Here is a 13,330-nt window from a genome sequence, read left to right on the forward strand (position 1 = left end):
CTCTAACCCTTACTCTCCCCCTCTTCTCAGTGCCCCAAACTGCCCCCCACCCCAGTTCTTCAGTTGAGATGAACACTGGCCAAGTGTGGGCAACAGCAGCAGCTCACTAAGAAAGTCCCACCTAACTTCAAAACACGCTGGAGTATGTTCTCAGTCCCAGGAGATCTTGCTGGCAGACGCCCCTGCGGAACAGGGCACGCTGGACCAGAGGCACCAACAGAGCCACGCCTGAGCGTCACCCCAACAAGAATGGGGACAGAAGCCAGCAGCAGACTGGGAGGGGTCACTTAACTAGAGTTTCTCTAGGTCTGAGGTAAAAAGAGAACAATGGTCACTATACGCAAGTGTTTCTTAAAGGTTTTCAACTTAAAGGTCTTTTACTCTGAAATAATGACGTTACATGTTTTTGTGGTTGTAAATTGTCTTTTTTTGTGTGAAATCCAAAAGCTTGGGAACTTTTAATACAGAAGTGCCTTTAGGTCACAGTGCTGAGTGACTCTCTGACATCTGAACCAAGGGTTGACAATATTTTAGTGTAAATATGAAATGAATTAAAATTTTTAATAACAGGTTAGAGTTTAGTATATTATGTTTAAAGAGAAAGTAGGTACTAAGTATTCCTATGCAAGGCATTTGGAGGTATAACATTTGGAGATGGCTGCTGTCCTGGTTGAGTTTAGGTTTTTATTCAATTTTATTTTGTTTGTCTGAGTTGTAAATCACCTGTGCCTTAGACATTGGTCTTCATATGGCGGGTGTTGCCTCCTCAGACTAGAACAACTACAACGCACCAGGCTGAGTTTTCCACAGTGGCACACAGAGCTGAATGGCAACAGGCAAGGGTTCCTGACTGTTACGTAGAAATGTGCATCTGGCTTGGCTGGAGACTTTCAGAAGCTAGGGGTATGTCAGGAAATGACATTTTCCCACTCAGCCTTTTTTTTTTTAATAAAAACTATACAGCCCTGGCCAGTGTGGCTCAGTGTGAAATGTAGTCCTGTACTGAAGGATTTCAGGTTCAGCTCCCAGTTGGAGCACATGCCTGGGTTGCAGGTCCCAGGTCTCGACATATGTGAGGGGCAGCCAGTTGTTGTTTCTCTCCTCCCTTCCCCTTTCTCTAAAACATGTCCTCATGTGAGGATAAAAAATAAAATAAAATAAAAATTATTCAATTAAGGCATAAAACATGATGATGTGCTACACATATATACAGTGAAATGATTACTATAGTCAAGCTAATTAACATATCTTCTCATGTAGACACCTTTTGTGTGTGCATGTGTATGGTGAAGAAGACTAAGATCTATTTCTTAGCAAACTTCTCGTGTTCAATCCAACGTTGTTAGGACAGTCATCATGTCGGGCCATCAGGTCTCCAGACTTACGTAAGTAACCTGCAAAACTGCAAGTCTGCACTCTGCCCAACACCCCGTTTTCCCCACCTCCCTTGCTGCTAGCAGTCACTAGCCTACTCTCTGCTCCTGAGTGTTTGACTTTTTAGATTCCACATGTATGTGAGGTCATGGCGTATTTTCCTTTCTGTATCTGGCTTATTTCCCTCATCATAACCTCCTCCAGGTTCATCCTTGCCTACTCAGCCCTTACAGTACCGGAGCCCAAGGTGAGAAGCATCTGACTTTGGTCACTTTTCCCCTCTCCTTATGAGGCTGACTTAGCATTTATGCTTAGTCTTTTGGTTGGGAGTAGATTTTATGATTATACATGTACTACAAAAATATAGTCCTTAACATTCCTTCTGTACTAACTGACAGGATTAAAAATAAGCTTTTTATTGTAAACAAATACTTAACATCAATAACGTTACTGTATTAATTTAAACTGACTTACAAAAAAAACCAGTTGTACTAATCTGTAGTATAACAGGGATGAGGAGGGAACTGTACCACGGTCCTACTTCCAAACTTTAAAGCAGTGTTCGGTGAAATAATGGAGCCAAAAAGCACTGTGGTTTCATCTATGACGAGAGCTATTTTTATAGACAATACTTCAGTTTAGCTGAGGTGTTTTTCTTGGGAGGGATATTTGCAAAATATCTAGTTTTGGAGTTGATTCCAAATGAGGCTAGAGCAGGAGGTAAGGAGGACATGGATGCTGAGGGACACAAAGGTCACCCTACCACAAGTTCTTCCAACACCCGTGCTCAGGCCAACAGTCCCTTCTATTTACTGACCCAGGCTTGTTTTCATTATTTCAAGTAGTCTTGCAGAATGGACAAGGACTAAAAAAGTGAAAGGAAAGAGGATGGAGTTTCATCCTAAGTGTTGGAAAACACTGAACTCCTATCATACCAAAGCACGTAAACTCTCTACAAGGGGGTAGGTGACACATTTAATGAGTTCTGACAAGGATATCTGGCATAGTCTTCTACAGTTTCCTTTTTAAAAAAATAATCCTTACCTGAGGATATGTTTATGGACTAGAGAGAAAGAGAGAGACATCAATTTGAGAGAAACACTGATTGGTTGGTTGCCTCCTGCACATCACCCCAACCAGAGAGCAAACCCACACCCTTCGGGGGTGCGGGGTGAGAGTCCAAACAACTGAGCCACCTGGTCTGGGCTATAATTTTCTTCTTTGTTCTGTTTTAGGGAAGAGCTCTCTGAGCAGGGATAATTCCGAAGCTCCATCACTATGATCTAATAATTTTTATCTCTGGGATATTATAATGTTCTCTAAAATAAAACACTTCATTTCTTTTGCCATTTGCAAGGGTTTTTTTTTTTTTTCCTTAGTCACCATCTTTGATTCTCAAAACAGTTCAGGAAGTAGATGGAATAGGCACTGTCATCTCTAATTCACAATTATGAAACAGGCCCAGAAACAGATACAGTAGCTCATTTATTAACCTTACTAACATAATGCTGGTATCTGGCTACGTATTCATTTGGACAGACAAACATCACAAAAAAGTATCAACATGAAATACATAAAATTTCTCTAGAAATAGAAAAAGTTTAAACCATTGAGAGGGACAATTAAAGATGCAGATACATTGTAAAAGAAAAAAATGAAAAATAATGGGGTATGTTTACATATTATGAGGAATGGAGTAAAACTATTTTGGACTTTTTATGATGAAAGTAACTTTTCCTAATGGAGAATAACCACCACAGTATAAACGGATTGATAGTAATATGATAACACCACTATGGGATTATATAGCCCAGTCCTATTTTTCGAAACTCTTCAAAGGTTAACTTTTCAGTCCTTAGAGTATACCATGAAGGCTGGGAGATATTACCCACCATACCTATGGTGAGAGGTCAGCTGACTAAATGCCTGGGTATTCTGTTTTTTTTGTTTTTGTTTTTTTGTTTTTAATGGGAGAAAATCAGGAGGGTCAACCAACTAATTCATATAAGTATGTGATTTGACTAAACAATTTTATAGCATGATGCAGTGATGTCCATTACTCATAGTATCAGAAAGGTAAATGTAAATAAAAAACTTCAGCTGTTTATCTGTACTAGGAATAAAAGAATGGGGTGGAAGTTCTTTTAAAAAATGGGTGTGTTCATTCAGTAAGTCCCTGCTAGTTTTCAGGTTCTCTAGCCCTTAAAAAGTGTAACAAGAAGCTTTCTTAACCTGAGGCTGGGCCATGACCAGGTCCTCCCTGGGTTTCTCCCAGCTCAGGCATCCGGCAGAACACGACTGAGCTTTTTACCTCTTCTCCCCCTACTGGCAGTAGTGAGCCAATCCATTTGAGAGTGGCACATACGGACTGCCTTTAAAGGAAGGATTAGACCGAGTGTAAAATTTATTTCTTGTGATTAAGGAGAATCAATGCTAAATAACTGATTGAAAAATTAAATATCAGGGAATAATTACCTCTTAACAGACCATGACCTTCTCCAGCCAAAGTTCCAACATACATTGTATGCATATGCAATATACAGAAAGCCAAAAAAAGGACAGGGCTTTCAAAGAAGTATTTTTTTCTTCAGAAGGGTTTTCCTCTTATTATTTCATATATGTCTAGTTTTTTTCTATTCCCTCTAAATGTTCTGCCTCCAGAAAGGAAGGCTGAGGGTGGGAGGTGATATAACTCAAGACATAAAGGCTCACACTCATTCATCTCAGCCCTGAAAAAAACCCAGTCTTACCTCTCTCATCCATTCTCGAATCGTTTTGCCAGCTTCTTGATGCCACACATTGTGAACAGAGTCTGTCAACGCCACAGCAGTTACCTTATTTTTTACATCTGCTTCTCGTTGAATCATCTGTTTCAAAAAAGAAAATAAAATATTTCAATTTTTTTTCTCTAGGGCATAGCCTGCTTAGTCATATATAATATTAAAAATAAAAAAGCAATATGCATCTCTTGTTCAAAGTTACTCTTTTCTGCACTGAACACATGCTCTACTCTTGTCCAGAGATATGAAAAGACCTAACATTTTCTTTGAAAAAAATAATACCACTTAAGTCTTAGAACTACACAGCTCTATTATTTTCTATGTGGTTTGGCAATTTGAGGACTAAAGGGATCACAAGGGGAAAGAGGAGGATTCCCTGAGGATTTCTTTTACAAGTTTCTTTGACCACTTCCTATTCCAGTGCTTTAGGGAAGTTAGTACCTGTAATCACTGTTGGCTACTTAGGAGTACCTTGCATTATTTTCAATAGATGGCGCATATGTAAAGAAAGATATCTAGCTTTGACTTCTCCTATTTAACTAGCCTGCTCTTCACCATGGCCTTGTAATTCCCTGGTGTTTTAAATGGCCACAAAGATCTTTCTCTTCAAAGCCTATCAATATAAATTTGCTTTCTAATATCTTTCTTTATGTTGACAAACTATTCACTTTAACTTTTCTGTAGAATGTTATTTCTAGAAAATTAAATGATTCTAAAATTTGAAAAAGAGTCACTTGAAGAAACTGAAGAATTCATCAGTGGTCTACAAGATAAAGAAACTGAAAAATAATCGTTCTAGATTAAGAACACAAAATACTTTAACAATTAACTAGTGACCTTAATTTGACACAACAAACACAAGAAAGTGTAATGAAAAATTACAGTTAAAAATTACAATGGTTTTGAATTTCATAGCATGCTCTATTTCCTTTCATCACATGTTTTTACTCCCTCTTGCTGATTTCTATGAATTGTATATCAAAAATATATTACCACATTTAAAAAAAAAGGGAGAATTCAGAATGGTGATGGAAACTCACACAAAGAATATTGCAATCTGGATTTCTTTTTCTTTTAAATTTTATTTATTTATCTTTAGAGGGGAAGGGAAGGAGAGAGGAAGAGAAACATCAGTGTATGGTTGCTTCTCGTGCATCCCCTGCTGGGAACTGGCCCCTGCCAGGAACTGGCCTGCAACCCAGGCATGTGCCCTGACTGGGAATCGAACCGCGATCATCTGGTTCGCAGGCCCGCGCTCAATCCACTGAGCTACACCAGCCAGGGCTGCAATCTGGATTTCTGATTCCAAATGATGCCTGTTGGCATTCTGAATTTAAAGTGTCTCTCTCCCTCTCTTAAATTCCTTTAAACTCTGCATATGCACATCTTCTTTCACTGAATACCACCTAATAGGAATCTATCTCACGTTAACGCCGCCTCAGCAGCACTTCTGCACCTGACATTTTTGTTCTCTGTTTTTTCTGTGTTAATATAATGTGGAAATTTTTAAAAATCAATGTTGGATATCAACATCGCAGCATTAATATAAAAATTCACCTTGCAATATCAATAATACTTCTAAAAGCATAAAACAATACTTTAATTCAATTCTTCACATTCATTATTAAGTAGCTGACTACTTTTTTCTAGAATAGATTTTATTTTAAAAACAGATTTTCACTGGATCATGCTGGCACTGGAATATAAAAATTTAGGCCAATATTAGATAATAAAAAGCAAAATTCCACAACAGCGACTCCACCTGGCTCGTGAAGAACCTATGTCCTTTTACTCTCACTTTCTAGGCAGTAACATTTGAGATCTAGAGTGACTGTTGCCAAAGTTACATAATAAGAACATGCTTTTCTGGTGTTCTAAGAATATGTCCGCATGTTAAAATACCTGCCCTGGATTTTATTGTGGTTGTTGTTAGTATATATGCCAACTTATTTAAGGCAGTGGTGTCTGAAGACACTAAATATTGAGGACTATTTGTGAAATGATATAAAATTAAGTGTTGAATAGGCCGAGGATTTAGTAGCAAAAGTAGAAAATCTGGGGATTAAAATTCTACAAACCTGGAGAGATATTTAGCTGTTAGATGAACTAACAGAGAAAAAAACTTTGGTCTGTTTGCTTATCTGGCTGACACTTCAGACAAGGGATGTGACGATGTGCTCTTTTCTTTACGTCACATCCGATCATGTTACAACCCAGCACGATGCTCCCTTACACTGTTACAGTCCCTTACCTCTCAACCTCAGTTTTACATTATATTATTAGAGGTGGGGCATGGTTAAATTTCAGAGGATCTCAGTAAAGAGCTGTTTACAAATAAACAGTAACAAAGAATTTCAAATGTTTGACTGTTTAGGATTAGAATTGTAAATCAGTGAAATTCTTAATAGTTTAGTTTTTCAGACTATTTCCCTCGGTTTCAGTCTTGCCGCAACCTGATCTGGTAGTTCTGGGACTACCTGCAACTGCCATTTCTGTCCAGAGCCTCTGCTTCCTACATTTGTTAGCCTGGCTCACAACCCCCCTTCCCTCCCTTACTGCCTCCACTGGGAAGGAGCACTGATGAAAAGTGTAGAGAATGGCAATAGTGGGCGTAGACTGAACACAGGAATCAAGGTTAAGAAACAGACCTTAGATGGAATACACCCAAAGCAAGAAAAGGGTAGAGGATCAGATGGGCAGAGAAACAACTTCCAAAATAGTCTGTAACAGAAGGCCTTAAAAGTCTGGAAAACCCAGAAATCTGAGAGGAAGTCTTATCACCAAAATCTCACTAAATGTCAATCTAAGGTGGAGGTGTGGTTTTATTATGATCCAAAGATGTGAACTCCTTTGAAATTCCTTGCAAAATTCTCTTTGTGTAAGGTACAAGTATTTCTCTGGGAGAAGACTCTTAACTTTCATTGATTTTGAAAGGGGTCTTAGTCTCTTAAATTGGTAGGAACTATGGGATCTCAATGTTTCCATATAATCTTGAATAAACTATAAAATACCTGCTAAATGATCCCTTCAACTAAGTATACTTAAGATGAACTTAACATCTATGCCACCATTTCAAACAGATAGGACATTCCATTTTTGCTTTAATACCTTCAGTATGGGTCAGTACTCCCAAACTAAAGAAGTGAACCCTAAACTGGGTGGTCTTCTCTTCTAAGAGAAAAAATAGATAACTTCGTTTTCCCATATTTGTGGCCCAGCAGCCATGGCTCTCAGATGAACAGTTCTTACATTTCCAAGTCCAAGGGGACCCACTGAAAGAGGCCAGTGTGGGTTGGGAATGTATATATGTGCGTGCAGGCCCATATTTTTATTTGCATATATAATGTGTTTTAAACATGTTTTTGAGGGAAAGGTTTTAGTCTTTCATCAGCAAAAGCCAATACCTTTACAAAGAACTCTGACATGTGTTACACATATGCACTGTGAAGGTTACAGCATGTGAACCACTACTACAGGAAAGAATATTCTCAAAGAAACTCAAATAGTGCATGTTTCCTTTAGATTAGGATCTGACACTAGCATACATTTATAAATCTGAGGATCATTACCACTGTATGAGCATGAATGAATCATCACTCTGGTTAACAGCACGGTTGGGGTTTCAGACGTCTTTTAAAAAAATACATATATAAATAGATTAGCTCCCTCTAGAGCTCCTTGAGTTAAGATTTCAGATTAAGTTGTTTCAAAGATTTGAAAAGTACAAAAAGCTGGCATCTTTTCACATTTTTGTTAGGAAGATTATAATTACACTCAGTGATTCTACTTGAATGTGGTCTTTATGTGGTTTGATACACTATGATATTTTACCACAAATCTCTTCCTTCACTTTCCCTTTCTGCCTGTACATCCCCTAGTGTATGGCCCACTGCCCTGTGGACTGAGTCCTACTGTGTTAAAAATGTGCCCTGGGCCAAGATGACTAATCAGCCAGCACTGGGTTTGGCAGTCTTTCCTGTTAATGTCTTCCTGAAGATTCTTTTGCACAAGTCAATCCCAATAGCATGCTACTTACAGAACAAATATCATCTCTGCTACAACATTAAAACCTTGGTTCTGTCATCCAAGGCTCTTGAAGTACCTCTAGTGATTACAACTGAAATACACACTTTGGTAGATGAAATATGAAGACTAAACTGCCCAGCAGGAAATTCAGATAAGTATGACATTCAGCTCTCACAGTTCTGCATTCACAATTTTTTTGAAAGCAGAGGCTTTTAAGTAAGTAGTCTTCATAGGGAGTGCAATAGTTAGGTTCAAGGACTTTGGAGTCACATTCCCTGGGTTCAAATCCCTGCTCTGCCATATCTAGTAATGATACCTTAATTAAATTATTTCAAAGTTTTCTGACTTAGTTTCATCACAGGTGAAAGGGAGATGATAAATACACCTAATTCTCAGAGTTATTGTGAGATAAGCTAAATACAAAGCAGAGGACCTGGCACATAGCATACAGTTAAAACAGAACTTCCCAAAAAACACAATGTAGACTACCTCATAGGTATAAGCCAAGAACCTTCTCTTTTCTCAGTGTAGACAACAGAAGCTTAACTTAGAATGCATTTAATGACAAGTATTATTTTTTAAAGGTGTAGATATATACAGGAAAAATTATGAAAGGCTCTTTTTCTCCCTCAAGAGTATGTGGTTCAATAATTCTAAAACCATCTGGCTGAGTAGAAAGAGCTGATTATTGTGTCTGTTTAAAACCCTGTAATCAAAATACTAGACCAGTAATAGCACCATGCAGTTGGAAATTAAAACAGAGTAGTTGAAGCCATACTGTGATAGCTCCACTTTCCTGACACCAGTGGGGCTATGGCTTAGCAGTGCCAAGCTGGTGGGAAGAGTCCCTTTACTGTTTTGTCTTCTGCATAGAGTGTAGCTCAACATATTTTTATAATCACAAATATGAAGAATGTCCAGAGGAAGACAGTATAGTTTTATAGTTAAAGTATACACAGCTTTGGAATTAAATGTCTCTGTCTATATATATATCTCTATATAGATACACATAAGGTGGTCTGTCAGAAAGTATCCAGCCATGAACCATTGAAAAATAGAGGCTTTTATTGAAGAAGATACAAGAAACACTGTATATTGGAGAATGATGCCTCAGTCTCCTTCAAAGTAGGCACCTTGGGACCTCACACAGTTCTTCCAGTCACTATCAGCTGCCCTCTCATATTTTCCTCACTGTCATCAATGATTTGAAATCTCTTCCCTTTCAACGGTGATTTTAGTTTTGAGAAAATCCAGAAGTTGCAGGGCTCCAAATCTGGGCTGTCTGGGGGCTGAGCCACCTGGGTGATTGGATGTTTTGCCAAAAAACTCTGTATAAGACATGATGCATGAGTGGATACACTGTTGTTATGAAGCTGCCAATCACCAGCTGCCTATAGCTGTGGCCTTCAGAATTATCTAATCAATTTTTGCAGAGCAATGTTCAAACTTAATGCAAAATTTGATGCAGATTTGTTGTTCTACTCACTTAGTCATTATCAATATGATGGTCACACAGTACACATGCTCACTCTAGGTGTCTAGTGCCCCCACTGACAAGTACAGTGAAGTCACCATTGTTCACACATGCACATTCCAGCCCACTCTCCTTGGCTGCCATGTTACACTGATGTTGTGATAACCATTCTTGTTATATTAACAATGGTTTGATTTTTTTTCTGTAGAGACATCATAATATATATAATGTAATATATAAATGTATATATATTTTTTTGTTGTTTAATCATTATAACACAAAAATGGGAACAATAGTTGTCACCTCACAGAGTTGCTGGAGGATAAATGAGATAAAGCATGCAAGCAATCATTACTGTCAACTACAATTATTATTACCTTGACATTCATTTCTGATTTCCAAAATGCATCCTTCGTTTTAGATAGGGCATCTATACACTCTTCAGTGGCATCAACATTTGTGCTGATAGGGTAGCAGTTATGAAGTAAGTGTCCTACAACTGCTACACCCAGCCCTACTTCCTCAATTATGTAAAGTAATTTTGGTTTGCTTAAATGTTTTTAAAGGAAATAATTAGGCATATAGAGGATGACAATACATTCCAATTAGCTCAGGAAAGCTCTAGTTTATGCCTATTGACCTGCAATAATTATTAAGAGTGTCCTCTTGCACTGTTAAAAGTGCTCTTGGATGATAACACTTGGTTTGGATGAAAAGTTACATGGCCACTGTACATATAAATACTAACACAGAAGTTAAATGTTACCCTAGAGAACAGATACATCTTATAATGTTTCAGCATGTGTAATGCTTAGCAATTTAAGCATATATCCAAAACCTATATAGCTATCACTATAAAATAACCACATAGGAAAACATACAAGAAATATTTCCAGAAGTTCCAAAGTTCAAACATAAGGGCAGCAAGCCTCAGCACTGTGCTGAGCCCCTCGCAGATGGACACGCAGCCTCACACCCTAGGTAGGTAAACACAGCCAGCTGGAACTCCCCTGTAGCAACAGGATAAGACAACATTCTCTTTTCCTGTGCTTTGAAGCCCTAGCTTCAATTCTTACAACCTTTGTCTAATTTCAGGAAGGAAAGGGCTCTCCACAGGCAAGAACCCCAAGGGATAGGGTATGTAAACTGAAACTTCTTGGGTCACATGCATTTATGAAGATAAGTCTCCAGCCACCAGTTAGCGAATGGCAAGTTATGATTTATTATTTCAGGCAGCCAGAAGAGAGCAGTAATAACTTCCTTTTCCCTTCCTGCCTAGACCATGGTGCCACGTGCAGACTCCTTCAACAGCAAAAAAGCATGTGTAAGGGAGGTTTAAAAGAAAAAAAAATACAAAAATAAATGTTAAGTGATTGACAATCTGGGAGCTGGGAAAGAAGACCAGTGCTTTACAAAAATACATGATACAAGAAAATAGGCAACAGTTTGAAAAACTTACTCTAGCAATCAAGAAAACAGCATGTTAACTGCAAGAAAAAAAAAAGAGGCCACATATTAAGAAAACAATGTAAGAGTTTATCACAGTGACTTATTTAATTAAAATATTAAAATGTTTTATGTAATAAGTAGACTTATTAATAAAGACTGGTATCTAATGATGGATAATAAGTAGGTAAGATATTATAAAATACAGGTTTGAAAATGATAACAAATATAGATGAAGTGGATATATTATAAAATATAAGAAAGGACTAAACTTTGCTAGTCCAAAAAACTAAGGCAGGCTTAGCAAAGATGTTTAAATGGTTATGTGGTCTTAAGGAAAAATGAGAAAACATGAAAATTTTATAAACATTGCAAGAAATATTTCTTTTTTAAAAGATTTTATTTATTTATCTTTAGAGAGGAAAGGAAGGAGAGAAGGAGAAAAACATCAATGTATGGTTGCCTCTCATGAGTCCTCTGCTGGGAACTGGCCTGCAACCCAGGCATGTGCCCTAACTGGGAATCGAACTGTGATCGTGTGGTTCGCAGGCCCGCGCTCAATCCACTGAGCACACCAGCCAGGGCCGCAAGAAATATTTCTGATGCAAATAAGTAGTAAGCATGTTCACAATACTGTTTAAAAATCACTTATGAGCCTTCATTAACTGGTAGATACTAAAAATACTTTAGTGTACATATAGATAGCAAATTTGTGACTAATTGAATGGTTTAAAACTTGTGGCAAAAGATTTCATTAGGTTTGGCAGAGGCAAGCATATATATTCAGTTGGGAGAGTGTTAATACACTTAAGTTTTAAAGCATACCATTTTCTTTTGGTCTGAGGAAAAAGAAAGATAAAAGCAAAAGGTTTCCTTCCACAAAAATAGACAGTAGATAACCAGAGTATAAGAGATTACATTATTTAACAAATTTCTTTTAAAAGCATTTACACTAGATGTGAGGCAATGGATATGTTGATTGGTTTGGCTGTGGTGAATATTTCACAATGTATACATTTATCAGGGCCATTTAGTAGTATACCTTAAATATATACAATTTCTGATTGTCCACTATACCTCACTAAAGCTGGAAAAAACCTTTACATTGAATTTCCACATAGATGTTTAGTGTGTTTAAAATTTAAATGGTTCTTCTCAAATTTCTTCATTAAAAATTCAGGTTCCAATTACCTGTATTATTTTCAATATATTTAAAAGATTGTATATTCCATTGCCTGGCATAAACAGAGAAAGCAATATTTTAATATATCAAGTATTCTAGGTAATACATTATGACTATAAAGTTGAGGAACACATGATTTCTGGCCCTTTAGGAAGGCAGGTTCAGATAAGTTCTGTAGAAACCCTTAACATTCTGAGTATTTATATCTACATTATCTCATTAGACAGAGCAATTTCTTTTTAAGTATACTGGCAGTTGAGGGAGTATGTACCTGTTTTTTAGATGAGGAAGTTGATGCTTAGAGAAAGAGAGTTGCCCATATTCACATAGTAAGCGGCACAGCTAGATTTTTAAAAAAGATTTTAGTTATTTATTTTTAGAGAGAGGAAGACAGAGAGGGAAATACAGATGTATGAGAGAAACATCAATAGGTTGCCTCTCACATACCCTTAATCAGGGGCCTGGCCCGAAACCCAGGCATGAGCCCTGACAGGGAATCAAACAGTGACCTTTCAGTTTGCAGGGTGATGCCCGACCTACTAAGGTAGATCTTTAAACTTCTAATCAAAACCTATGTCATTACACCATGACCATCTGTATATAATATTCTGTACTTTGTTTTGGTAATGATTATATCAGAATGTTGTTCACTGTCTTTCTTTCCTATTGAATTGTAGGCTCCAAGAGGGCAGGACCATATGTGCCAGGTAAATTCCACATCCCCATTCCCTGCTCAATGACTGGCACATATTGGTGCTCAAAAATAATTTGTGGAATGAACAGAGGAGCTATTTATAGAAATGGAATTAATCAGGGAAAGGGATGGTTAGGAAGTTATGGTGATGTCTGGCTTGGCATATTTAGAAATAGACCACACTGTAGAGTGGGTCCACCAGGGAACAGGCTCCGAGACGAAGGACATTTACAAAGAAGTGCCCTTAAGATCAACATCTTAGGAAAGATGGGGAACAAAGCAGGAATGGGCAGAGAGATGTCAAGGTGAGAAACAAATGCAGCTACAGCCCTGCATTACTCCAAGGAACTCTG

General features: G+C 37.7%; 1 protein-coding gene across 3 annotated transcripts in view; it reads right to left on the bottom strand.

Annotated features, from left to right (window-relative positions):
* ARB2A (ARB2 cotranscriptional regulator A) overlaps positions 1-13,330 on the bottom strand; it is a 423,315-nt gene that overhangs the window by 153,901 nt on the left and 256,084 nt on the right. For all 3 annotated transcript variants that reach the window (XM_037032445.1, XM_037032446.1, XM_037032447.1), the window contains one exon: positions 4,125-4,241. In XM_037032445.1, coding sequence (XP_036888340.1) covers positions 4,125-4,241 — 117 coding nt within the window. The remainder of the gene's footprint in view (positions 1-4,124; positions 4,242-13,330) is intronic.

The sequence above is a fragment of the Sturnira hondurensis genome, unplaced genomic scaffold (assembly GCF_014824575.4).
Source record: "Sturnira hondurensis isolate 20B ecotype Veracruz unplaced genomic scaffold, ASM1482457v3 Scaffold0021354, whole genome shotgun sequence".
NCBI classification, from domain to species: domain Eukaryota; kingdom Metazoa; phylum Chordata; class Mammalia; order Chiroptera; family Phyllostomidae; genus Sturnira; species Sturnira hondurensis.